Consider the following 26,862-nt stretch of genomic DNA (forward strand, 5'->3'; position numbering starts at 1 on the left):
GAAGACGGAGACCGTTTTCACGGCCATTACAGAAAACCAGTCAAAGGACCCGGTGGGTTGCAGTCCAGGTTCTCCTGATGGTCCCACCATGCTGACCCAGCAGCTCCTGGTATGAGCGCTGGCTGACCGGGGCAGGGGGGAAACAAGTTACTTCCTTACCTAGCTATGATCCCTTCCAAAGGAAAGTTGCTAACAATACCAGGAGACCGAGGGCATTTACTTCAAGGGAGCACACGCCGTTCACTATCACTCCACACATGCAATGATTCGAGACGGTATTTCCTCCACAATTTTTATTTTAAATTACAAAGGATGTTGCATACATTGATGAATTTGTATCTGAATAGAAGTGCTAGGAATCAAGGGTGACAGAGTAAACAAAGTCAATAGTTTCATTGTGCCTCTTTTCAAGAAAAATAAAAACTGCACAACTATTAACCAACATTAAACATTGCAACTCTTAACAACCATGCTTTTAACAAGGTAAATTTATTTTCTAACAGAGACAAGACTTTCAGTAAGTTTTTCTGAGCTCCAGTTGGAAGTCGATTATAGAATATCAAGGACAGCATTACAATCATGACCCCAAGCATAGGCAGAACAGGATGCCATGTTTTGTTTAAAATGCTTTTTTTGCCTGTCAACCACCTACGTCCGCATGTGCCATCAGCCTTAAGAGTTCACCCAACCACAAATACTGAGCAATAAGTTTTACTTGGACATAATATTCTGCAAGGATAGACAATTCAAATCAGAATGTATGAATATCCATCATTATAAGAAAGATCAATAAAATTAAGTGCTACAACTAGATTCTGTTTCTTAATCAGAAGATTTTGATAGGGCGGAGTGTGCTTTTGCCAATACTAAATCCAATCCAGAAGTTTTCCTTACCGTAGCTAGTTAACTCACCCAAATTTGACTTACATAGATACCCAACTAAAAAATATTCTTAAGAAAAACACTAAACAGTTATCTAAAAAGTTTGGAGTTTTATTTTTTTATGGAAAAAAAAAAAAGTGTGGCTTAACATAGCTCTGGCTCCACAGCTCATTAGAAAGACAATAAATGCATAGTCAGTATTTGCTCTTGTGGAAGTTCATGAATGTCTAAGAGGCTGAGGATTATAATTCAGTGCGCACACACACCTTCTTATCATGCTAGAAGCATTGGGGGAAAAACATGGCATATTGTGAAATGTAAATTGTACAAAGATAGAGACATTTTTGTATGCTGCAAAGAAGATATAACCTGAAAGTGCCATCTTTTGTTAATGACATTTAAGAATCCCAATTTATATTGGGAGATATTCAAGAGTGGTGTTTTCTCAACATACTAATGCCCTTAATACAGTTACAAGAAGAATCAGTCACTGAAGCAGTAACTGTTTGAAATGTACTTCACACGATCCCTGGGGTAAACAAAATAAACCTCAGCTGTGTGCAAGGCTGTGTCAATAAGCCAAGACCACATCTAGCAGCACACTTAACTAGGTGATTCCAACTGAAGCCTCCAACTTAAAAAGAAAATAAAATCATGATTAGATGCATTCTTGAAATTCAGGTCTCGAGGCCAAATACAGATCCTAACATTGACGGTACATAATTGGGTTATGCCTCAACAGAATTTCAGGAAGACTAGCAAGCACGTTTGAGGAACAGAATTGCATTTGCTATTTCTGCTGAAGGCAACTTGTATACAACCCTTTGAAATTCTCCTGATAAAGCCTTTTAGAGCTTTAAAAGAATAGCTATGTTTAAATGATTTATGGAAAAAGAAAAGCACATCCAGTCTTTATATTTTGTGAATAAGCTAACTGTTTTATTAATGAAGGCAAGTATCAGATAAATATTAGGGGGGGATCTTTTTAAAATAAAAGTCAAAACTGACACCCCTGTATTTCAGAAGTGTCTGGCTGCTTTTAGGTTAGTTAAAAGACCCTTCATCATCCATTTTAGGTTTTTGTTTGGTTGTTTTTTTTTAAAAAAACTAACATTTTTTCCTGGCCCTTAGTACGGAAAACGTCTATCTATAAAAGAATTAGGAACTGAACACAGCTGAGCCTGACTCTCACATCAGCTTTACAGCAATGCAACTTCATTAAATCACAATGATTTCAACTGGTATGATAAGAAAATCCAGCCCATCCACACGTAAACATAGCTTTAGTAGTAAGTCTCTCTCATCCAAAAAACAAGTACTCACCAAGTATCAGTAAGTGTGTTCAATAAACCATAAAAGGAAGCGTTAGCAAAAGGGGTTTAGGGCTAAAAACCACCCTTCATGAGCACCCCCACATTTTGCAAGGCCATTCAGAAACTGGTCTTCCATATAAATACAAAAGGACTACTATTGAGAGAAACTGAAATCAGATCTATCCAGACTTTCTTCAGGATGCTTTTATCAGTTCTGATTCAATTTCAGGAGGGTTAGGTTTGAAGAGTTCAGAGGGAATGAAAAACATTTAGTTCTAGATGTACAAGTAAGGCACAATATAAAGCCACATCATCATCTGTCATGAAGGAAGTAGGAAAGGACAAGAATCATACATGGTACAGTAGAACAAACAGTCCATCAATTCAAAGTGTGGCACCTAAGTTCAGACTGACGAGATCTCAACAAGAGCAGTTATGACAGCATGCTTTTAATATGGAAACAAATTCTAGAGAATCCAGTGTATCAGAAAAAGGAAGAACTTTTGTTTGTATTAAATCAAAAAATGTGTAATTGTTTTTGGATATAGGATTAAAAGTGAATATTCACAATGCCTACACTCAAAAACAAACAAAAAATCCAGGACTTCATTAAGATCCACATACCATGTATGAACACTGAAAATCTTTAGAAAATGGTCTTCTCTAAAGATCATCCAAAAATGCATGCCACAATTGCCAAAAAACAGAACATGTACATTTGTTGGTTTTTATAACCTTATAAGATTTTTGTTTGTGATAAGTATACACTAAATGTATATATTTTAATGACACTAGAGGAAGCAGATTGTTACTGGCATTAAAGTACAACCATTTCTAGACGGTTTAAATGCCACAGAGTCCCCTGGTTAAAATGTAAAGCTGCACAGCTTGCCTATGTCACCTTTATGATAAAGTTAAACCAGCAAAAGGTCTTATCTTTACTCTACATTTTACTGCCAGGTTTTATTTATATCAAGTATCGCTGCAGCATTCTGACCAGCCCAGAGTTAGCAGCAAGTGGCAGGAATCATATAAAATGCAGTTTCTTTTTTTTTTTTTTTTTTTTTTTTTTAACAAAGTGCTTTTCTAAGATATACATACATATAAATAGGTACAAAATAAAGTGTCAACATTAAAAAGCTCAACTATTTAAAAGCTTTAACTTAAAATAATACATAGAAAACACTGAAATGCAAGGGTATGGAATTCACTAAAGATTCAAAGTCTACTTTGAAATGCTAGACCAAAATCATATTCTGGTTTTCAGACAAAAATAAAAAGCTATGAAGTTATATTTGCCCAGTAGTTCTGAGCAGTGAAAAGGGGCTTTTTAATACCTTGTCAGTTTAATTTGTCACAGAAGTTTTTACCTGATTGCAAAACTGCTCTCTTAATGTTTAGAAATGCTGCCTTGTCTACACAGTTTGGATATAGCATATAGACCTCTCGTATCTGAGCAGTGCGTTAACACCATTCATCAGAAAGGAACAACAGTATTCAAATCTTGGTACAGACATGGCCTTAACTTCACAGGAGACATTCTTTGTCGGGGTTTTATGGGCCGTATGCATCTCCGGAATAACTGCAACATTGGCAATAATTACAACTGGAATACATCTGACCCACTGTGTAAAGCAGCAGCCAACTCACCTCACCCTAAAAACAAAAACACCTGAAACACAAACACCCACATTCCACTCAGATTTTGCAAGTCTTAAGTGGATTTACAAAGTTTTGCCTAAATTGCCCTGGGTATTTGTTCAGTCTCTTGTAGGAAAGACTTTCTGTACAGCTCAGTAGTGGTATTTTGGCCTCCTCCTCCCTTCTGAGTTTCCAAAATATTTAGATACAAAGTAAGCTGTGGGCACACTCACAAGTGTGGCAGGACTGCCACCTTCATCGGCCACTCATACTGCACTATTACCGATTCAGACTTTTTTTTTAATAGTACAAGCTTGGATATAAAAATAATCTACTTATAAACAAAAAGGAATCACAGTACAAACAAACTTAGACACACTAGAAATGAAGTGGAGAAATTCCCCAAAGGGAGTGGGGAGAAAGCCTTCATGGACTTTTGCATTTTTTTTTCAGCAGCTACATTTGAAAATATTTGGTATTTCTATTTTCAGTAAACAGTGTTTTGTCATCTTTAAATAGGGAGAGAAAGAACAGGGAGGAAAAAGGTGTGTGTGTGGGGGTCCATGAAACCAGAGAATGATCTTGCCTTGAGATAAAGTACTTTCTCATCAAAGGCTAAAGCTTTTAATCTGTACGTTAACACTGACTACAAAGCCAACTCTTATTAGCAGAAGAGCAAATAAGAACTGTGTGTTAATATTCCTCAATCATAGAAACTACTGAATTAACAAGAATAAGTCACATATAAGTTTGAAGAAGCTAGTTTTGAAATACCTGTACAAAAATATAAAAGTCTATAAATTTTTTTTTTTGTTTTGTTTGAAGCCTGTGTTGATCCTTGGAAACATCACATGCATAATAATACATCAACTGGAAAAGTGGCAACTAAGGAATTAGATATTTGTAGCTCTTTTTTCTCTTTACATATATACACATTACAATAAAAATAATTTTATTTTGGTTGTTTGGTGGAAGTATACTACAACAAGCTAAATATTTTTTTTAAATTCTCAAAGTTGAAAACTATTTTACCAATAGCTTACTAAAATCCAAATATATTAAAATCTCCTACAGTAAGTGCAGAGAAAAAAGATTTAAAGACTCCGAGACGGCCACCAACTTATCTACCATGGAAGCGAACTACAAGAACAGCAAAATAATATTGTTATGTATGAATGCTCCTTCTGTAGATAATTGGACCCAAACAAAAAAATTCACAGTTCAGTAAGATCCCTAACCCTGACCTTTAATTTTTTTTCTTTTTTTCATTTGTTTTTACATTCAGTACAGTATCATATAAGCTGTGCAAAACTTTACTTAGACTGGCAGTTCGCCATATCAGTTGCATTTGTCTTTGGTACAAAAATAAACAATCGCATTAATGTGCAAGTATTTGTTTTCTTCCGGCCAAAGTACCGAAATTGAGTTTTCTAGAGCCATCTTTTATACAATACATAGACTCTGTGGCATATATCTACATTTTCAACATATTCCTATATACATTCAAAAATTTTAAGAGCTGGAACAAATACATTAAAACCTATAATCTTACCATCTATACATCTTGTTTTTTCCCCTCAGGGTTTTCTTCATACAAAACTTTACCAGCTTATACTGATAGCTCTCCCCCCAAAATACAAGGCACAAAGAATATACTTTTTTCTCTTGCTTGCACAGACATTTAAATACTATATTAAGCTCAGAAAATTAAAGTCTTATATGGCACACTAGCTCTAATGCCATGTGTGCTATGTACAAGTTAATGGTTGCAAAGAAAGCTTACTGGTTTTTAAGAACAAAAGAAAACCCAATTATATAAAAAAAAAACCCAACAAACACAAAAAACTCCCTAAATTGACAGCTTTACCAAAAAAACGCTTCCTCTTATTTTACTTGGAGCATAAACCTGTCACAATGTCTGGCATATGCTAAGAATTTTTACTAGCAAAAACATGTTTTTGCTTCTAAAACAAAAGTGATATATTCTGGTCCTAGATAACTTAATTTTAAAAAGAATCCTCATCTCTGTATTTAAGCTTAAAGCAGCTTTGAAACTATCTGGTTTATGGTCCAAAAATGCTATCACGCATTTTATATCATGCTTTGATTTGTTTTACTACATTGTTATTTAAAAATGATGGAACCTAATTGTAAGTGTTTACATAATGCTAAACTGACATGCAGACCAGAATGCAATTTACAATGAAGTACTCGACAACACAGGTAGAATCTGACCGATGAGAACAGCTGAAGTCATGTCTTAAACTTTTGACATTGGTATTCGTAGCCCTACAAGGCCACCGGTGGGGTCTCCTTCTGCAGTCTTCTCTAAAACTTGATTCACGAATTCTGATGTCTGTCCAGCTACAGGTAGTCCTGAAAAAGGGAGGGTAAGAAAACATGCTGTGAGGTTACTATTCATTGCACGTATTTGTACATTCCCAAAGCCAACGAACACTTTGGGTGGTAACCAACAAAAAGGCATAGACAACTGAAACTGGGAAGCACTTCTTTCTTTTTTCTATTCCAGAAATTGCTTACAACATATCATAGATTATATGTCTTCTTCACATACATGCAAATACATGAAGTCTACTGCTTACCAAGAGTGTCTTTAATAAGTATGTTTAACTTCTGTTCCATGTTGACTCCTCTATCATCTTTAGGCACCTGCACCCGGTTAACTATTTCTTGTTTAATGGAGTTGATCACAAATAGTAAATTATCTGCAAAGAAAAAAAAAAACTGGATTAGATTTACAGCACATTCCCCCAGGAGCAAAAGAGATCGATAGTTGTCCACACACTGTTATCTGTAAGTGTCAAAGGTGTCACATCACACTTACTGTAAAATTAAGTTGTAATAGTTTACATCTGTAAACATATTTTCAAAAATATTTACATTACATGCATACATTTACATACTTTACATCTGTAAAGTAGCTCAACACTGCAGCTAACCCAATTTACATACACTTTATGGAGAAGACTGTTTTTGTACCAACAAAATTGTTGGGTTTGTACCAACCCTGTTTTCCGTATAAACTGCCAGGTATGACCCAGGTTACATGATGGTGCAAAACACAGACTTGTCTGAACAAAAGAAAAATTAAGATGTGAAGAGTTGTATTTACCATATTCCGTGTTGAGACCCCAGAGTTTTACTTTATTGGCTTCATACTGGGCTTTCTTTTTTAGTCTACAAGCCCTATAGTAAGAAGAGGGGAAGAATTAGAACACTAACACAAATTCCAGAATACTAAGAGCATCTGTTTGTCTGCCACACGAACTTATCAACCAATACTCCCAGAGCTGTGATGTATAAAATCACCTATCTACTCACTCGCCATCACTGAAAGCACCCTGCTACCTATCTTTGCTTAGAATTCACACTTGGGGATTTTATCACTGTATCAATCATTTGCCCTGCAGCTAAATAAGCCAGCTTCCAGTGGAAATACATTGTTATCTAGGGAACAGGCAAACTACATCTCCAAAGTGCCAGCTGCCCTGCTTTTTGATAAACTGGTAATTAGCCCATTGCAGGAACTACCACGATGAAGCAGGATCTCGAGGCAAAAATTAGTTAGATCTTAATTGTACAGTTTTAGTAATCCAAATATACTCATCCATGTAGTGTTATCTAATATATACCTGGAAGCCAGCTTGTTCTTTTCTTTTCTTGACCTTGGTCTGGCCGTTAAGGGAAGTTCACTGACTGGTGTCAGGTCACTGATCACCTTATTCAGCTTCCTCAGTTCATTACCAATCTGTAGAAGTTTTCTAGGGTTGGGAGTTAGGTCTTCTACATCAGTCCTCCGTGACTTCTTTGCTGCATATTTTCCTGTTTTAAATATTAGGAAAATTGGGTTGGGAAGTGACACAATACGTACACAAACCTGTGAAAAAACATTCTTAAATATTTATTTTTTTGGGTGCAGTTTAAGTTCCTTTGTTCATTACAAGAGAATGGACTGGAATCATGTGATCCCTATAGCCTTTCACAACAGAAAGAGCATTTCCAGACAAACTGCTTTGTACAATTCATATTATATCCAGATCAGATAAGAGCAAATGCTGCTGGCCAGGCTACTGGATGTGACAGACAGTATACACACAACTGTGCTGAAAAATGTATGTCACAAGTTCAAACCCAGTTGTTTTGCCCCAACTGTAACTTGCTAACTCATGTGTTCAGCCAATATATCCTCTTGCACATTCAAGTTTGATTAAATTCCTACATCATCTTATTGAGAAAGTTCTGTATTAAGAGTGTCAAGGCCTGGTACTGAAAGGATCTTCAGTGATACTGAGCTTAAATAATCCACATAAAGGCTAGTTAACCCCTTTTATATGTATTTGAAGCTATTTAAGCCTGGTTTTCCTGAGGAAATACACATATTCAAGACAAAAATCTTTCTTCCTTAAGATTCTCTGCCACTGCTATGTATCTTTTTCTAGATTTCTATTAAAATGCCAGTTGTTACAGACACTTGCATGAAAATGTTAATAAAACTAACAAAACCTACTCCAGAAATATTTATTAGAGAGCTCGTAATTTAGCATGATTTATCTGAGGTAGCAGATGACCTTGGTACATGTCTCTATATGAAAATAAAAAAATCCTGCATGTGTAGCTTCTGGATGTTGACTAGCGTTTGATCCTGCAAATCCCTTGCATATGCAGCTGACTTAAAGGTCACTTGCTCCTCCAAGTGTCTGGGAGGACTGAGTCCTCAAGGCATGTTTGGTTATTTGTTGTTCAATAACACGTATAGATATAAGCCTTCATAAGAAGGAGCAGTGATAGGGACTTTAGGTACTGATATTTCACTATGAGATAAATAAGCATATAAAAACTAAGGAGATTAAAAAGAAAAAGAAGTTTTCTTCCCTGAATAAATCTACAAGTTACAACAACAAAAAAATCTTTTGGTTTAACAGAAGGTAAACTGCCATGTTAAAGATAGTAATTTTCAACTGTAAGGGAACATTAACATTACAACCAGGAAAGCTGGTTTCATTTTCTCTTTCAAAGCCAAAATAAATGGAGCAGCCTACCAAGGAGGTCCTGTGACAAGAAAACAAACATTACTCCTAAGAATGGTTTGTTCTGGGTGATGTTAGTCATGTGTGCGGTACAGCAAATTGCTAATCAAAAAGTTACGGGAATAAAACAGAGTTATTAGACCAATTGGTTTAAGTTTCTAAGAGGGTATGTTAAAGAAACAGTTTATTCACAGAACAGTAACTGCTTCACTGTGCTGCATTCACATACGTGGGAGAAACAAGTAGGGAGGGGCAAAAAGAGACAGTTACGCCTTATTGCTTGTCCTTTAGTTCATACTGCAGTTAATGTGAACTTGGCATTTCAGATCACTTCCAGCTTACTTCTAACACAACCAAGACTGAAACTAACAGCTATGAGGAGCAAATATCAGTCAAGCAACCAATCCAATACGTTTACAGTATTGCACTGAGAAAATGTCGAACTCTTGGGGTTTCCACTGAAAGCCCTTGGAAGTTACAATTCTCAATTCATCCACCTTCCTCTGGAAGAAACCACACTGAAAGTTACTACTGTATGTTCACTGTGCCCTCCTTGGACACTGTGCAGAATTCTGCTAATTGAGCAACAGACTTACAGTGTTTTAATGATTTATTTTCATGGCCAAAAGACAACTTCTCAGCACTTGCAAGTATGGGAGTTTGGCTACTGAAGGTGTCGAACGAAAGACATTCCCTTGTAACTAGGACTTATTATTCTTACCATGATGGAGACCATTCTTCTGATACATGTTACTTGGTAACGTATCTCGATTCCACTCGGATGGCCTCAGCATTCTTTCTTGTTGTGAAGGTGTTAGTTGCTCACTGTACTCCCAGAAGTATCTTCGCTTGCCTCTCTTCCGAGAGGATATTGCAGTCATTTCTTTTAAATCCTCCACAGAATCATTTTCGTACCCTAAAAGGATGCATTGTATTGTTTATATAACGTTGAAAAAACTCTTTCTAGCCCTTTAACAGTGGACTGAGTATTCAAGTTAAGAGCAAAACCACAGACGAGGCCTGTTTCACATTATCTAATAGACTTGGTTTTCAGTGTCAACTACTGCTGAATACTTGCCTTAAATCCAGGGATAGACATTGAGCCAGTGATGGTGCTTCATTAGTTGAAAAGAGACAAATCATTTATACGCTGAAAGCCCCTTTATGCTCTCTGACTCCTTAAGCTCTAGCTCTTCTCCCCCACAATCCAACCACTGCAGACTACAGACAACAGCTGTTGGAGAGTGTTCTTCCATCCTTACAATTTTCTCCATGAATTTGCAGGAACATAATCCTAACTCGCCTCCACATTTTAATTAATCTCTCATCAAAAAGCATGGAAAGAAAAGCAGGTAATAAAGATGGATTAGCAAAAGACTAGTAAAGAAAGCAAAATCATTCAATCACAGAATATTCTAAGTTGGAAGGGACCCATTAGGATCATTGAGTCCAGTTCCTGCTCTTCCTTGAGTTTGAATACCTTCGGGAAATAAACCACCCATCTCTATTTGACTAGAGGAAGGGGGCTCTGTTATCAGGACAATGACCTAAAGCCCATAAGAAAAGACCATCTAAATTGAAGGGATCTGGACACAAGCCGTTCAATCTCTTCCTAACCTCTTTGGTGATATGAAGAGAAATGATCCACAGTAAAGCTATGCAATATTTTAGAGGTATCTTATGATGCACTTGCTGTGATGAACTCTTCATGAAGTGCATGGAAACTGTAATGCCACTATCCACATTGCATAAATATTTATACCATAATTATGTAAACACAAACCACAGTTTTTAAAATCCTACGTATGTTTTAGAAAATAAAGACAACCTATACTAAGGTTAAAAAACCCCAAACCACTGCATTGCCTTTTGTACTAAAATGCTATATAATAGTTTACATTTACTTAAAAGAGAATGCATTTCAAAACATCACATACACTGATGAAGCTTAAAGAAAAGCCAACCACTCAACAGACTGTAAGCTTAACAAGACTTGACCCCATATGCTTGAGCTCTGCTTCATCTTTTAACAGTAGCACAAAGAACACTTTCTTCCTTTTAAAACAGTCCATTCAATTAGTCTGTCTGCACTTGAAAAAGCAGTTGAAAAACAAACTTTCTTGCTTTGGTCTGACTCTCGCCTCATAACCCAAAGTATGAATAAAAGTTAGGTGCGCAAAGGGATGAAATCAGTTCTAAAGTTCTGTTTCTAATCATTTAATCAACTCATTTACTTTGATTCTCTGGTTTATTAAAAAGACAGTATTTTAAAGGCAAATCAGACAACGCAACATGCTTTATAAAACATTTTTTCTTGTATAGCCAAAATGATTATGACAATTTACATTAAATATAGTTTCAAATACCATAAATATTTTAAGTGTACTTCCATTTTACCCAAATGCTGTTTGACATAAGTATCAAAATACTTTTAAAACCCCCACTTACTTTCCACTTGAAAAGCTATATCAAGCTATGAACTCATTATATAGATATATATAAATTTAGCCCATCTTCATGACAACACAGAGTTAAGTCAACCGATGAAAACAAATCTCTTCAAGACCTGACATGTACAAATGTACAAGGTTAAAATCAAGACTTCCTGTTTGCTTCTTTAAACTATAATTAAGTTAGCAACTTAAATTATGTTGACTTAATGCATTCTGCCTTGCAACTCTAACATTGACCTGCTATCATTTTCAAGCTACATAGAATAATCCAGCGCACAATGTCCTAACCTAGTCTGTAACATACAGAAGTGCAACAAATCTGTTCAGCTTTTCTGCACTGTATTCATCTTCCTTGAATTCTCCTCTTAGCAAAGATCATATAGCAGTCTCACTTTCTTTGGCAGGCTGCTAACAAATTTGAAAAGGTTCTTGTATTTACCTTTCAAGCCCTTCCTAAATCCCTCCTAAAAATCTTTGTTCACATCCCTTACTATAGTTTTAGGTTTAAATTCACCAGGGTTAAGTAAAACAGAGAACAGGATAGACATGACTTCTGCATCTTACCAGATTAAAAGCAAACAGCCCCACCAAAACAAAACCAGAACCCCCCTTCTCTTTACCATTTAATCATATTGACTTCTGTCAAACCATTTATGAGTCTTTTTCCTCCAGCTGATGGTCCAGGTGCTCAGGATAGATGCAATGCAACTTTAAACAATCTCCATGTCTCTACAAGCACTTTTTCCTTTCAGCTATGTCTTCTCCAGTGCTACTGAAAACTGAATCAGTTGTTACATCTCCCATTTCTGGAATCTCTTGGCTACTTGATGGGAGCAGCAGTCATTTACAAATATTTCCACTAAATGAGATAGGTAAAATATACCAGTAATGGCAAAAAAAGTTTAAGTGCTAGAAAAGGCCTGGGCTGGTAATTCCCATAATAAATTACCTTTGCAGGTAAGCAAAATTGCTAAATCTGTATCACGGTGATAATAAAAACATTGTTGCCCAAACTTGCCCGACAGCCAGTCACATTTTTAGTTATTTCTCCATGTTCCTAAAGTTCAGTATATCCAAGTATTTCCTCAGACAACACTAACGCTTTAAGAAAACTTTTCATGCACTCCAAAGACATACATGAAGAAGAATGAGCAAAAGCAAACTGTGTATAAAATACATCACAGGGTCAGCAATAAGTTTTTGTCCTTTCAGTAAATTACATCTTCAGTCTAAATTTATCAACTGATTTTGGTTTCAGTACTATGGAAGGTTAAATCTTCCTGTGCCATGCCTATTTTTAGAAACTTTATCCATAGTATTTACCTTTACTCTAAAGGTAAAAAAGCAACATGAAGTATAAGACTGATATAATTAAAATACCTGGAGACATTACCTTCTAATATAATCAAAACATATGGTAAAACTTTCAATATCACCATACTCGAGGTGAATGGCTTCATTCACTTAAAAGTTCTAGAAAGCTTGAATAAGCCAAGTTCCTCAGTTACTGTACTGCACGACATAGTTGTATTTAGAAGGCAAGAGCGATTGCTTATCAGTAAAATTTGAACAAACGGCAAATAGTGTAATTCCACCAAATAAAATCCCAGCATTTTAATATGACATCTCTTCTTCAAGGTTACCAGGCTTTCTGTGCAACATGCCTCCGTGGGCTGCAAAGCACTGTGCAGTACAGCATCATTATAGAGCTGTAATAGCTACTCAAAGCCCCAGAAAGCACAGGGAGTTCAATTCAGAAGAAGGGAGGAAGAGGTTTTAAAATGCTGATAAAAATGGGTTATGTACATGTAAAAGTAACATAAAGCACATAATGCTTAACAAGTTTAATGCCAACTCAGGAAATCTACTTAAAAAATAATTTAATCTGAGAGTTCATTATGACAGACACTGACAAGCTTTAGGGAAGCTGCTGTTTTTAAAAAGGCTAAATTTCAGCTGCTTTCCCCCCGCCCAAAGTTACATATTGCCAAATGTCTGAATACCTTAATTCTTATACTCTACTACAAAGCATTTATAAAATGTGAATATTATAATACTTTCTACAATGAAACTAATACTTGGTTACAGTCCTGTCCCTTTCCCTTCAGATTTTATTTTTACAGAACGTTACCGCTTTGTTACCTTCTAGGTGAAGGTTAGTTCTTATTTCTGTTGTTAAGGCTCCATTTCTACATGCAGGAGAGAGGAATTCAGTATCCTTTGAAGACCCACTAAGTGTTACTGCTGAAAACCACCAAGAAACAGTTCTATTAGTTTCAGTGGTAGGTATTCTTTGGATTCTGTGGAAAACTGTACCTACAGTAGGACTTAAGTAATTATGAAATTATTTCAATCAGGCTATGATTTCATACCAGCTATCAAGAGATACAATTCTGGATAAATTCAAAGCAGCAACCTACTGAAGCACTAGAAAGCTCTGCATATCCTGTCATCAAGCCATGAAAAAAGAAGACAACAGTTGCAGGTAGTTGCTCTACAAGCTAGGTTTCCTGTATTCTATTATTATTTTTATTGCATGACCACAGTTTATGCATTTTTTCTCGAAACAGGGCAATAGAGACCTTCTATAGTTTTCATTATTGCATTTTGCAAAGCACTTAGAAAATCTGTAATTAAAGTTCGTAATTTAAGATCAGTGTTGCTCATCTGTAATTATAAAGCATTCAAAAGCATTCTTTCCCACTTGGCAGACAAATCCATTCATCTCCATGTTAACAAAGCCCAACATTGCTGGTACCTGGTTCTGAGAAAGTATCGCTGATGTCATCATCTTTATCATCCTCATAATCTTCTTCCTCATCATCGTTTTCAGACAGCTCGTGCTCACTGCCGAATCCTTCATCGTGGTCCTCATCTTCAATATCATCCTCATCATCCTCATCTTCCTCAGGGTCTCCTTTGGCTGACTGTTCACCCAAACTGTCTGTTACAAAAAGAGAATAGTTGTGCTCTTCTTTCTTCTGTGAAGAATCTGGCACTGATGTGCTGGCAGAAAGACTGCTCTCCCCCACAGTAAGCCCTGGGGTTTCCTGGGGTGGACTGAGTAGCAGTTCTTGAGTCTCTTTAAAAGGCAAGACAGGAGGCGTACTGTGACTATGCGGGGACTCTATTCCTTTTCTTTCTTGTCTCTTTGCTACAGCACCACAATAGCAGGTGTTTTCCTTTGCTGCATCAGCATGTGTCTGGCTCAGCACTGGTCTGCTCTGTGGTAAAGGATTGATCTTTACTTTTGCCTTTTTAACATAGTCTTTACATTCAACATGAATGTTCACCTTTTCATTATTGTACACATTGGTCTTCACCATGATTTGTGTACTGGAAGCAGGCTGAGTTGCAGGTTTGCTGGCCTTCTGAACACAGTCTGACAAAGGTGCCTCAGCCTGAACGTTCTTGGAGGAACAGACTGGGGCTGCTGCTCTGGTTGCAATTTTTTTGCCAGGTAGCAAAGAATTTAAAGGGTTTTGTTTTACACTAAAGAGCAAATCAGGGTAATAGAGTGAATCAGAAACAGGTTGGGAGTCCTCACTGTTAAGCTGAGCCAGTGTCGGGGTTTTGCTTATCACCTCTTCATCTTGGTATGGGCTTGAAAAGTCATCAAGGCCCAGGTAATCGACCTCTTTTGTTCCCCAGATGTCACAGCTGGTTAGTTTAGTGTACTTAGTTAAGTCTTCACAGTAGGTGTCCCACTGCTCCCACTTTGAGGTGAGAGCAGCTTCTTTGTCCAGGATGTCCGTAAAAGACTCCAAGTTCTCAAGGTCTTTGCAGTCCTCCATTGAAAGTAAGTTGTCTCTGGAGCTTTGCTGATAGTCCATTTCTCTGTCCTGTGCATAGTAAGACAAGTTAAAAACTAATACAAAAAAAGTATCAACCATCTCTGTCCTCTACTTAATCTAGTATGGTGAGCTTAATTTCAGTGAAGTGTAAGAGAATGATAACATATGAAGATACCTCGACTTCTAACTAAAAGCTTCTTTTGAGGGTCAGAATGAAGTTCAGCTTCCATGCTTAGCAGCAGATCCTTCTGAAGAGATTGCTAAAGATACAAGTCAAATGCCACTGGATTCTTTTTCTGCTATTGCAAATTCATCTGGTCATCAGGAACTAGACTAGTACCAACATCCATGTATTTAAACTATGAAAGACATCATAGGCAAGCTGTTCTAGTCTCTATTAACCTAGGTCAATCTTTGCTGTGTGCTTTACAGAATATGCTGAAGTTTACCAGTCCCTGGAAAAGCTCATTCTAACATGATCAATTAACGACTATGAGCTACCTTTCTCCTTTGATGCGGGGGGGGGGGGGGGGGGGGGGGGGGAGGGAAGGAATGCTAGTATAAGCTCATGAGTCAACTTTTATTTTGCTTCCCCTGCATTCACAGCTTGGGTGAAGTAGCATATAGCTGCTCTTGCAGAAAAGATTGTACAGAAGAGTCTCAAGCACCATTACGTAATGTCAACACAGCTCTATTTGAGACTTGTACATCAAGCCTCTCCTGATGGCCAGCTTTAACAAGCGTCTACTGAGGAAGCATCACATTTGCTGGACAAGCAGGTAGGCTCCTCCCTAATCAGTAGCTAGCAGTAATGAATAACCTTCTAGCATTCTTGAACAAATATCCCTTTATTACTACACGAACTCAGGGTATTAGTCAAGGAGAGGGAGTTATGTACACACACAGAAAGATGACCTACCAGTTCATACATGAAGTCTGGATCTGAACTGCTTGCCAAGAGATCCGTGCTCATCAGAGTCTGCTCTGAAAACACATGGCTCCGAAAGGCGTCCCCAAAAGGAGGGTCCATTCCACTCACACTGGGCTACAACAAAATTGATACTGACATTTGAAGCATGCTATAAAAAGGCATATTCTTTTCTTCAACAAAACATAAATAGTATTGCCATTTCATCCAAGTCTCTGAACTTGTGCTACACTTGTATCTGGAAGGTTTTTACCTACACAGATAAGCATGTAATTTCTCAGAGCGAGAGAATGCTTTAAAAGCAGCTAACAACATGCAGCTCTTTAATCAAAGGACACATTTGTATTCATCATATAGCTGCAAGAGCATTGCTCATGCATTCCTTTTTGTTGGTTTGAAATTCTCATGCATTTGCCAAGTTTAGGGATATGTTAGCATTTGTAGAAGAAGAGAGCGAGTACTGGCAAGATGTTTTAGTATCAATAGGCACTACACGCTTGCAGGGCCTTCACCCTAACACAAACCATTTTGTACTAAAGCAGAGTCAACTGCTTTTAAAACCATTAGAACTCAGGAAACTTCCACCTGAGATTGTAACAAAAGCAAAATTTATTACAACTAAATCAAGACTGTTGTATCTTTTGAGAATGAAGTGGAACTTTGCAAAAAAACATTACGCAGGATGACTGGGCATGCAGGGAATGGGCAGCAAGGCTTTCTGCTACATTTAATTCCAGACTTCTATTTCTCTTCTAGACACACTCGCCCTGAGGGTTGGGAAGGGAGAAACACTGTACTGCTGAAAGTCATTCAGTGTGCTGATGTGTGAATCACTGCAGTAACAAAAGGCTGCTCTCCAGGCATCCACCCTCATCAAGACGACAACTTTGCTGAATCTTGCTGTGTGAACAAATACAATACCAAGAGCAGTAACATAGCTTCCACCATAGACACTAATGGGAGCCTAAAAAATATACACCATTTAATCTCCTATAAATTCTCCCTGATAGTGCCAGTCAAATTTGCTCTTAAACTTTTTTTTTTTTAATAAGGAAGCAAAACTATTTACTGAAGCAAACAAAATAATAACAGACTTACCTGAGGCATTTCCAAGCCCAGATTTCCCAAATCCAATTCCAAACTTCTTGTTTTATTCACTTGTAGATTCCTTTCCAGCTTTATTTCAGTCTCAGCGAGTTTACACAATCCATGCAATGAAATTTTTCCTTAGGATAACTTCAATACACCCTGATTGAGCTCTTCTTTTTGTAGACTTCTGTGTGGAATAAACACAGCAAACCCCCAAGGAGGTAAGTAATCCTTCACCAAAGAGGTAGTGCTTAAAACACAGCCAAAGTGAAGTAAAGACAAAAATTTCCCCTGAAAAGTGATTATTCTTCATGCTGAAATGTATAGCAATTTTCTTCCCCTGCCATCTTTCATTGAATGAAAAGCCATTGATGCTACAGAACAGAGCTCCTGCAAAGACCTTTTTGGCCGAGTTACATTTTGTTGCCTTTTTTCCTCAGTACAGAGACTACAAGCTCTATAGACATCTGAAAAGAAAAGCCTGCCTAATTGGAAATAATGACTAGCATACTGCTGGGTATACAAGAGAGAAACAATCTTTATGACTAATAGAGCCAATAAATCCTAAAAATGTCTCAGGCAAACGTCTCAAAATACTAATTTCAGAATAGGTAGTAATACCGTTTCAGCGATATCTCCTCCTTTTCCTAAAAGACTAATCCATCCTGCATCAGATAAGATTGTATCAGTCACTCAAATAGCAACATCTAGTGGTAGAGCGATTACAGCGAGCAAGCTCACCGTCCAGCAGCGGAGGAAGGGAAGCAACAGACTTCCACAACCGAGCAAATTAAAAATTGTGCCAAATTCAGAGTTGCCTAATAAAATATCTTCTCTATTAATTTCAAGTAAGGCACATGTTAAGATTGGTCCAATTTATCTAATAGTAATTTTACCAGTTTAGTAGTTTCTATAGACCCGTTGCTACTTCAGATGTTTATCTAAAGACTTTTCCAAGCTTCGTATCCTGCTCAATCCTGCATTTTTTAACAACGTAAGGAAAAACTGAACTGTACAAAAGCAAGTGCCTTAGCACAAACATCAGTAACTATATCTACCTAAAAGTATGACAAAAGACTCATAAAATACGTAACAGGAAGTAAAAAAGAACAATGTTATATCAAAAACAATAATAACAAAAATCATCCATGGTATCAAACCTTAGTATCTAATGTAACTACATTGTCTTCAAGGACACTGCTTTCTTACTGTCTTGCTGGCCTGCAAGATCCCTACCCTTTTAAGTCTCTAACAAAAAAACAGCATTAGAGGAACATAATAAAAAACCTGAGCCATCATACTTGTACAGTTTTTCAGCATTATCAGTTAAAATGTATTTGTTTCTTTGAGCAGAATTCTTCACTCAGCACTGCCCCTAAGTCAGACTTTGGTGCAATCTGCTCAGACTATGTTTATTCTCCTGTTTTGAAGAACAAATAGTAAAGTAAAAGTGTTCTCCTACAGTGGAGCTACGCTCAGAACCCTCCTCCCACCAGCATGTGACAGCATCCCCATGATTATTCCTACTTTCAGGTAGCATCTCAGCTATTTGTTATATTCAGCATATATACCATCAGACTGTGGTAAAAACAGACACTACGCAAAAAAGTCTTTACTTATCAAAACATACTGCTTTTCAAGTAGTTGCTAGAACATAAAGAACAACAATTACAGGTCCAATTATACATGAGTTCTCAGTAAAACCATGCTAACACTGCCAAAGCAAGCCATTCCTTGTAGGGCCCTGTGTCAATCAAGAGCCAGCTCCTTCTGAGAAAATTTTTTCTGGTCTAAAACTTCCAGGGAACTCTTTTTACTTATCTTAAAGTGACATTTAAAATTAAGTTTGTGTCCTAGGGCAACATGCCTCAACAACCCCGTCTCCTTCATCCCACAAAGGCCACACTGCAGCAGAACTAGCCCTTCCTAGGCTGTTAGATGCGGCATGAACATCTAATTCACTTTTCAACCTGGCCTGATCTAGGAGAAAGGGCCTGTTCTTTAAAACAAATAAATGATATTCTCATATGCAAAGAAAGAGGTGAGAAGGATATAATCTTTAATACCAATCTACACCTGAGTAGTATCTTTCTTTCTTTCCATGCAGAGTGGCAGAGATTGATGCCTTTTTCAACAGAACATCAGATTAATACTTTGACATCAACACCAGAACACCACCACCACCTGCATTCACATAGGAGACTGTTAAGAGTTCTGCCACTGCATGATATAAAGGGGAAACAACGGAGACATTTGCTGCTGCTTTACTGGTTGTTAGAGTTTTGCCACTGCATGATATAAAGGGGAAACAATGGAGACATTTGCTGCTTCTTTACTGGTTATTCTTTGTTATGTTTTTGTTAGAACGCGTACCTCAAGCCATTCCACTGTGTTTCATACACAGGGAAGGGGGGGTGAAACTTAATCTGTACTGACACTGATTTTAGTAACAACCGACCTACGCTTCCAAGTGTCAGGACCAGGGAGCTTTTGGATCACCTACAAATCCTCAAAACAGACATTAAACGTTCAAAATACTTTTAGCATCTCAAAGACTGGAGCGATCTTTTAGCTATAAACTTACAGCACCATTTAAGAATGGCAGTGTATGTCCTCCCAGGTCAAAGCAGTAGTATACCAGCTAATCTGATCGTTCCTGTAATTCTCTTTATATTTAATTCTTGACATTTTATAATATTAATATTTAAATGTGATTTGAATCCCATTAGGATCTATTCAAGCATTCTACAACAGAAGATTTTTCTTGGTAGCTCTATGGAGGGGGGAAACACAGTGACGCCATAAAAAGAAAGACGCTGCCTCAGGGAGCTGCACAACCTAGGTATGCTTCATGCCCCCAACAAAGCAGACCTACTTCCAACTGCTTTCTAAATTTCCCAGAATCATCAAGATCTTCATTAAAAGACTCCCAGCGTTCACACTTAACTACCAGTATTTTTTCATGAACTAGTAAATAAAGATGTATCGTAGAAGTCAATGACACATATGGAAGCACAGATGTAAAAATCTGAACTTGCTGTGAAGGAAAGTAACTTTGTAGACCGCAGCTGAAGTCCCATTTTTACAGAACTCATCATTATTGGCACTCTCAGCCCAAGACTGAGTTAGAACAGAATAGTACAGTTGTTACGTTATGTATAATGAATACCGATTTGAATGAACTGAAAGATAAGTGGCAGAGCGCAAGGATAGCAGTATAAGAATTACTGAAGATAAATATAGTAGGAATTTCTACTTCAGGACAATTTTCATTAATGCCTTGCATTAGCCCTTCCCAAATGCAGAGGTACAGAGGTAAAAACCTGTAGTTGCTTCACAGCAACTGAACTGCAAGTGGAATACACAGCCGGAGGCACCAGGCAGGGTGCCGCCACTCCTTTTGGCAGCAGCCTGCAGTTAAATCAGATTAAGGTGATTAAGGAGCCAGTCCCTGAGTTGGTTCTGTGTCTGCAGAGTCTTGAGTCACATCAGTGCGCAGCTGCACCCCTGCTCCTGGGAGAAGGCTCCCTTGTCCCGTGGGCGTGAGGAAGGGCAAGACATCTCAGGAACTGCTATGTTCATTCAAGAATTTGGGGTACTGGTGGAGGCATGGATATATACACATTGGTTAAAATCCTCATCAGTCATCAATAAGTAACCAAAACCTGTATAGAGTTAATAATTTGTTAATCTAATGACAAATCCCAATAAAAATCCCTCTGCATTTGTATTTACTTTTTGAAAACGTGCATTTAGAATAGTTTAATAGTGGTCCCAAGATGCCCAGGCAGACTGAACTTCGAACAATCTAATGGCAGGCTTATTACATGACATTATTGATGCAGCACTACATTTAAATTGGCAGACAGCAGGACCTGAACTGAAAACATGCAGCATTAAGGAGATGCATGACAGTTACCATGCATGTGCCACTTCCCTAGACTAGTGAAACGCCCTTCTACGACAATACATTCTCTCCAAAGAAGTCCCTATAAGAGAAAAACATAAACTGCCAGCTTTCAGCTTGACAACTCTGAAAGTCTTCCTCAGTCACCTGTATGAATCATTTGTACCATAGCTATAACTAAAATCGCTATTTCTGTCTCAATTGAGATATGTATTTTGTACAATTTGAAAAGCACACAGAGCGTTGCTATACCATTTTGTTGATTGTACAGTGCTTATTATCACAGCAGCTAAATGCCTGTTATAAATACATTACATGAACAATTACATTTTTCATGATGGTGACTGCATCATACAGCACAGTTTGCTGAAGTTACATTTTTGATGCAGATAAAAAAATAGCACATCATGAGAGCCTGTTAATACTAAACCTACAAACTCAGGCTAAAACATTCAAAATGCCGAACTTTGAATTTCAGAGAATGTACAAAAACTATGCCGTGTATTTTAAAAGAACCATTATGTACTATGCAGCGTTTACTGTATCTGGACATTTTATGAAGTACTAGAGTTAGAGATGCAAGAAGTTCTCCTACGCTTCTCTTAAACCTTTTTTTCCTTCCACAGTTTGTGCCAATTTGTTTCCTATTACAGAACATACTCTGCTCAGTGCGGTCTTCAAGCACAGAACGTATTTTTCTTAGTTTTGTTTATGAGTGTAATGGTCTTGTGTTGTTTTTTTTTTTCTTCTTTCTACACGATACTTCAATTATTAGCCAGACTTAAAAAAAATTGTTTACTTTTTTCCCCCACCACAGAGACACCAAGTTTTCTTTCATGGTGGTTGGGGGGTTTTTTTGAGTTTTTTTCGTAGCAGGTGAGCAAAGACACTCTTGTAAAAGGTCTTCCTCTGCTTCCACCCACCGTAGCCTCATTCACCTCTCATCCAAAGAAGCCAAGTCCCTCTACCTTCTCAGTGATGAATTTGTATTAAAAAGCCAGCATAAGCATCTAAGGCATTATGCCCTTTGCTTTCTCTACCCTGGAGAGCAAACAACATCTGCTTAAGACACCCAGATCCTAAGTTTGATGGAGCATTGCCATATAAAAGAACTAAAGATACCAAGACTGTTTCACTTCTTTTAAGACTCTTCCCTTCAGGAGAGGGAAACTGCTACTTCACTGTCTTTGTTCCTTTTCCTCTGCTGACCTTCCCTCCCCCCCATTTTTTTTCTAATCCTACTTGCCCACAGCAGACAGACTTCAGGATCTGGAAGTGACACCACTAAACAGAAACTCTGGTCTTCAATCACACACGCCACACCTCAGGTAAAAGAGCTGATGAATTACCAAAAAAAAAAAAAAAATACAGCACTACATTCGTTGTTTGAATTAATACCCCTACAAGTCAATGCCAGCTACCCAGTTTTGGAGGGGTATTCCACTTCAGCACGACGGCCTAAGTAAATAGGCAGATGCCAATAACTGATCATCATGCAAGAAGCAGAAGGAAAAAAGTGATTTTTTTTTTTTTTTTAACTGACTAACAATGTATTGCACCTACATATTTTGTAACAATTATACCCAGAATAATAGATTCCTACTAGAAACGCTAGCTTTTCTGTACATTCTGGAACAAAGACTGAGATTTTATTATTATTTTAGTGCCAAGAGTGGGACGGGCAGCATGCTAAACTTATTAGAACTATATTAACACACTTCCATTCATTTACAAAACTTTTTATAGTTAAAATATGAATTGCAAAAACCTTTATTACAATACCACTGTAGAGTTAGGAGAGTTGTTTGCACAAGAGAATTAGCAGTAAGACTAACATTCAAATTTTTGTTTGAGCCAGAGACTTCCCATGAAGCAGAGTGTGGCCAAAGCAAAGGCAAAAAACAAAAGCAAAACTAGACAACAATTTAGCTTACAATCTCCAGCAATATTCTACATTCCTACATAATAATTCTTTCCATATTTTTTTTCAAACAGTACAAAGTCTTTCAGGGTAAGAAAAAATTTAGTTCTATAGTTCCCAGATAAAAAACAACCCTCTTATGATGAAGGGAATGGTACAATCTAGTCTACTCTTCATACTGTAAAATTATGTTTTGTAATACTTTTGTTAGAAATGTGTTATCAGTACAGAACACTTCAAAGCCAGCAACAAATCAGAAAAATGCATCAGTCAAAATAGTCCAAAGAATAAAAAAAACAGCACGGGAGTTCAAAAACAGAAGGGGGATTTTTCTTTTTTTTAAATATAATAAAATAATCAGGGAAATTACTACAGCAAGGTCTAAACTTTAGAAATCTACAATTTTCAGAAAACTTTTGGCTTGACTTTCAAGCCAATGCCAACTTTCAAGCACTTCTTATGAAGTGCCAAATATCCTTATCAAACTTTTATTTTAAAACATAATTTAATTAGGCATGGACACGCAAGTCATGGGAATCTAAACCAGTGCGTTTTCTTATTTATACCACACTATCAGTCTATTAGTCAGACAGAAGCTTCTATTCCCAATTAGTTCCTGCTAACACTGAAGAAACTTCAAACCTTTGCCCTTCAAAAGACTCTTTTGCCACTCTCATTATTTAAAAACAAAAACATGGCAAGGATGTTCAATGGCTTGATGCCTCTGCTGCAGATTTCTCTTATCGGTTAATACTCTCATCAAACACAGAACAATTCTTTCTTTGCTCAGGTAAGCTACTGTATAAGGTCTCCGAGTTATTACTCATGGCTCCAAAAAGGCACGGGCATTGATATTTCTACAAGAAATCTTTCCTGCTAAAACAATCACCCAATACATTTCCCACAGAAATTCTGACTTCTCATTTAAGTTGCCAACAATAAAAATCGACCAAGTTTCTAAAGCACCTGTGTCTGCCCCTCTGTAATTCTTACTATGAAAACATAAGTGTAATAATGGAAATTAACCCTCCCCACAAGGATGCTTAAAGCACTTGATTAAGCGACCTTAGGCCAAAGGCCTTTTATCATCATCTTTAAAATGTTTTACAGTGTTTGAAAGGTAATATCAGAATCTGATTCTGTTTTGCAGGTTATGTATTGCACGATTTCAACAAGTTACCCTCAAACAGCAACAACATAAAGATTACGCTTACTTTAAACGAGAAGTTAACATTTCAGCTGGCAGAGCTGAATGATTGAAACTGTTCAGCCTGTTGCATAGAGAAGCCTGAAAAAGAGCATGTGTTTTATACTGGAGCGTGACACAGTGAATTCTGTTCATTAAATTATCTTTGATATCTGATCAGTTACACTAGACGATACCCTGAGAAACACTGTGGGCTGGCCTTGCCATGCTGCACAGTTGCGTTAAACCACTGCCAACTCACAGGGATGAGATTAGGGCATACCAGTAATACCGTGGGCATCGTTACATAAAATAACGTCCAAGCTGCGGACCTTCAGGATGGAGGGGAAACATAGTTCAGGCTTCGGTCCTTGGTGACATGAGGGGCTCTCGGCAAGCTGCCGCCCACCTCAAAGCCTGCGTGAGCTTAACCCAGACCCGGAGAGGTGTTGAAGACCCGTGTGGGGAGACGCCGAAAGCCACAGACAGGCCCGGAGGCAGCTCCTGAGGCGGCCTGCGTTAGTTATCGATATTTTAGAACTCAAGTCTACAGGACTGGCTCCCAGCGGGAGGCGGGAACGTGCCCCGTCCTGCCCTCGGAGAGGAGGAACGGGACCACCTGCGTACGGGCACCGCCTACCCCCCCCCCCCTCCCCGGGCTGCGCACCGGCTGCCGGACGGTTTCGGCCGCGCCCGCGGACCCCGGTGGCCCGACCCCCAGAAGCGACAGACTCCCTGAGGCAGAGCGTTCCGGAGGGACAGGGCCGCCGACACCCTCCGCGGACGGCGGCAGCGCTCCAGCCGCCGTCCCTCCCGCGGGCAGCTCTCGGCAGGGCAGCTCCCGCCCGGCCCGGGCAGCCCACGGCCCACACCGCGCCCCCGCCCCTGACCCACTAACACACCTCCCAGCCAACATGGCCGCCCCGCCAGCCAGCGCGGAGCGCAGCCTAGCCCGGCCACCGCCTCCCCGCCCCGCCCTCCCCGCCCGCTCAATGGCTCGCTCCTCAGCCACGCGCGCTGCCATTCGCCGCCGCCCACGCCGCTCACCCGCCCAGCGGCCCTTTCAAGCTAGGGTGAGGTGACATGTAAACAAACCCCCTTCCGCCGCTCCGGAGGGGACCGGCCGCGGCCCCGGGCCCCCCCCGGCGCAGCCAAGCCGCGCCCGCGGGGCACTGGCAGCCCGCGCCGGTCTACCCCCGGCCCCGGCGTGGCGGCAAGGGCGCGAAGAGCTCCCCTGCCCCGCGGGAGGCAGCCCCCGCCCTGCGGCCCCCCGCGAGGGCTGGGGGCGGCCAGCGCGGCCTCTCCCACGGAGCGCACCCCCCCCTCCCCCCCGCCCCTGCCCGGGGATGCCCCTTCCCAAGCGGCCGGGGCTGCCGCTCACCGTTCGCCGGTGAACCTCCATACCCCCCGCCCCCGCCGCCCTAGTCAGTTACATAAAACGCCGTGCCGGAGCGGGGAGAGTCCCTGCCCCGCCACTCGCAGACCGCCCGCCGGCCCGGGACTCCTCTCCGCCTCCTCTGGCCCCGCAGCCTTCCCCAGGGACTGGAGCCGCCCCGCTGGGCACCAGCACGCCCCAGGCAGAGAAACCCCCCCACACCCACGGGTCACCCCCCCGGCCGTCCGGAGCATTCAAACAGGTCGAAAGCGGAGGAGGCGAGTGCGAGCCTGAAAAGCAACAGAGCCCAGGAACCGGCCCCGAGCGCGGCAGCGCCGACCGCGCCGCCGCCTACCCGGGCAGCCCCTCCACCCGCACAACCAGCGCGACCGGTCTCCCCCGGCAGGACGGCGCTTTCGTTTCCCTGGCGCTCGCTGCCAGACTCGCTTTCCTTGTAAAGGCACGGGCCGCTCCCGGCGGACGGAGGTTGGCAGGGACGCGGACAACTCGCTGCTATGCCCGCGCTCCGTCCCCAGCGCAGCCTGCCGCGTCCCTCCGCAACCCCTCTCACCGCGCCCTCAGGCCACAGCGGTGCTGCCCCCCCCCACCCCGCCATCGGGCCCGAAACCTCAGCCCTGGGAGCCGGACACCCCCCCCCGCGCACAGCCGCTCTCCCGCAGCACCGGCGGCCACACCCCCCGGCGGAGCCAGGGGAGCGGAGGGGGCGGCGGGCTCCCGCCGCTCCGCTCCCCTCCTCTCCCCTCCCGGCCGCCGAGCACCATCCCCGTCCTCTTCTCCTCGGCGCCCGGGAGCCGGGCAGACACACCCCTTCCCGCGCCCCGCAGCCCCCGGCCCGGCGCGCACACCCTAACGCCGCCTCCTCCCCGCCGGGACTCCCCCCCCGCCCGCCCGCCACCGCCCCTCCAGCGGGGCAGCGGACCTGGGACCGGCAGCCGCGGCCCGGGGGCCGCCCCGCAGCCCCCCGCGCTGCCCTCCCGCCTCCCCCGGGCGCAGCTGCCGGCCGGGGCCGCCGCCAGGCTGGGCTGCCGCCGCCGCCGCCCCCCGCGGCCCGCACTCACCGGGCGGCCGGGGCTCAGCAGGGGGCGCCGCCCCGCGCGCTCCGGCCCGGACCCTCCATGCGGCTTCGGGGTTTGTTTTGTTTATGTCCCTTCCTGACGGGTTCCCGGAAATCGCGTGACTCGCCCCCCTCACGTGGGGAGGGAGGGCGGGCGGCGGGGGAAGAAGCCGCGCCAGCCAATCGTCGGCCGCCGCCCCGCCGGCCAATGGGGCGCCGGCCCGGCTGGGGGCCTCCCCCGTCACGTGAC

The 26,862-nt window shown here is 40.7% G+C and overlaps 1 protein-coding gene across 4 annotated transcripts; it reads right to left on the minus strand.

Moving 5' to 3' along the window:
* Positions 1 to 278: 278 nt before the first annotated feature.
* Positions 279 to 26,752, minus strand: CREBRF (CREB3 regulatory factor). 4 transcript variants are annotated; one of them, XM_052816208.1, is made up of 11 exons: positions 26,617 to 26,710; positions 24,191 to 24,264; positions 17,158 to 17,335; positions 16,051 to 16,176; positions 14,096 to 15,179; positions 13,480 to 13,581; positions 9,606 to 9,800; positions 7,490 to 7,679; positions 6,970 to 7,043; positions 6,440 to 6,562; positions 279 to 6,212 (listed from the first exon to the last, which is right to left on the minus strand). In XM_052816208.1, exons 3-11 carry the CDS (start codon positions 17,164 to 17,166, stop codon positions 6,097 to 6,099), a joined length of 2,019 nt encoding a protein of 672 aa, XP_052672168.1. In that variant the 5' UTR covers positions 17,167 to 17,335; positions 24,191 to 24,264; positions 26,617 to 26,710; the 3' UTR covers positions 279 to 6,096. The 4 variants fall into 4 exon arrangements, 3 of the variants coding, with proteins under 3 accessions (XP_052672168.1, XP_052672169.1, XP_052672170.1); XM_052816209.1 differs by lacking the exon at positions 24,191 to 24,264 and having other exon boundaries at positions 26,617 to 26,752; XM_052816210.1 differs by lacking the exon at positions 13,480 to 13,581 and having other exon boundaries at positions 26,617 to 26,706.
* Between the last annotated feature and the right edge of the window lie 110 nt (positions 26,753 to 26,862).

The sequence above is a fragment of the Harpia harpyja genome, chromosome 20 (assembly GCF_026419915.1).
Source record: "Harpia harpyja isolate bHarHar1 chromosome 20, bHarHar1 primary haplotype, whole genome shotgun sequence".
Taxonomy (NCBI): domain Eukaryota; kingdom Metazoa; phylum Chordata; class Aves; order Accipitriformes; family Accipitridae; genus Harpia; species Harpia harpyja.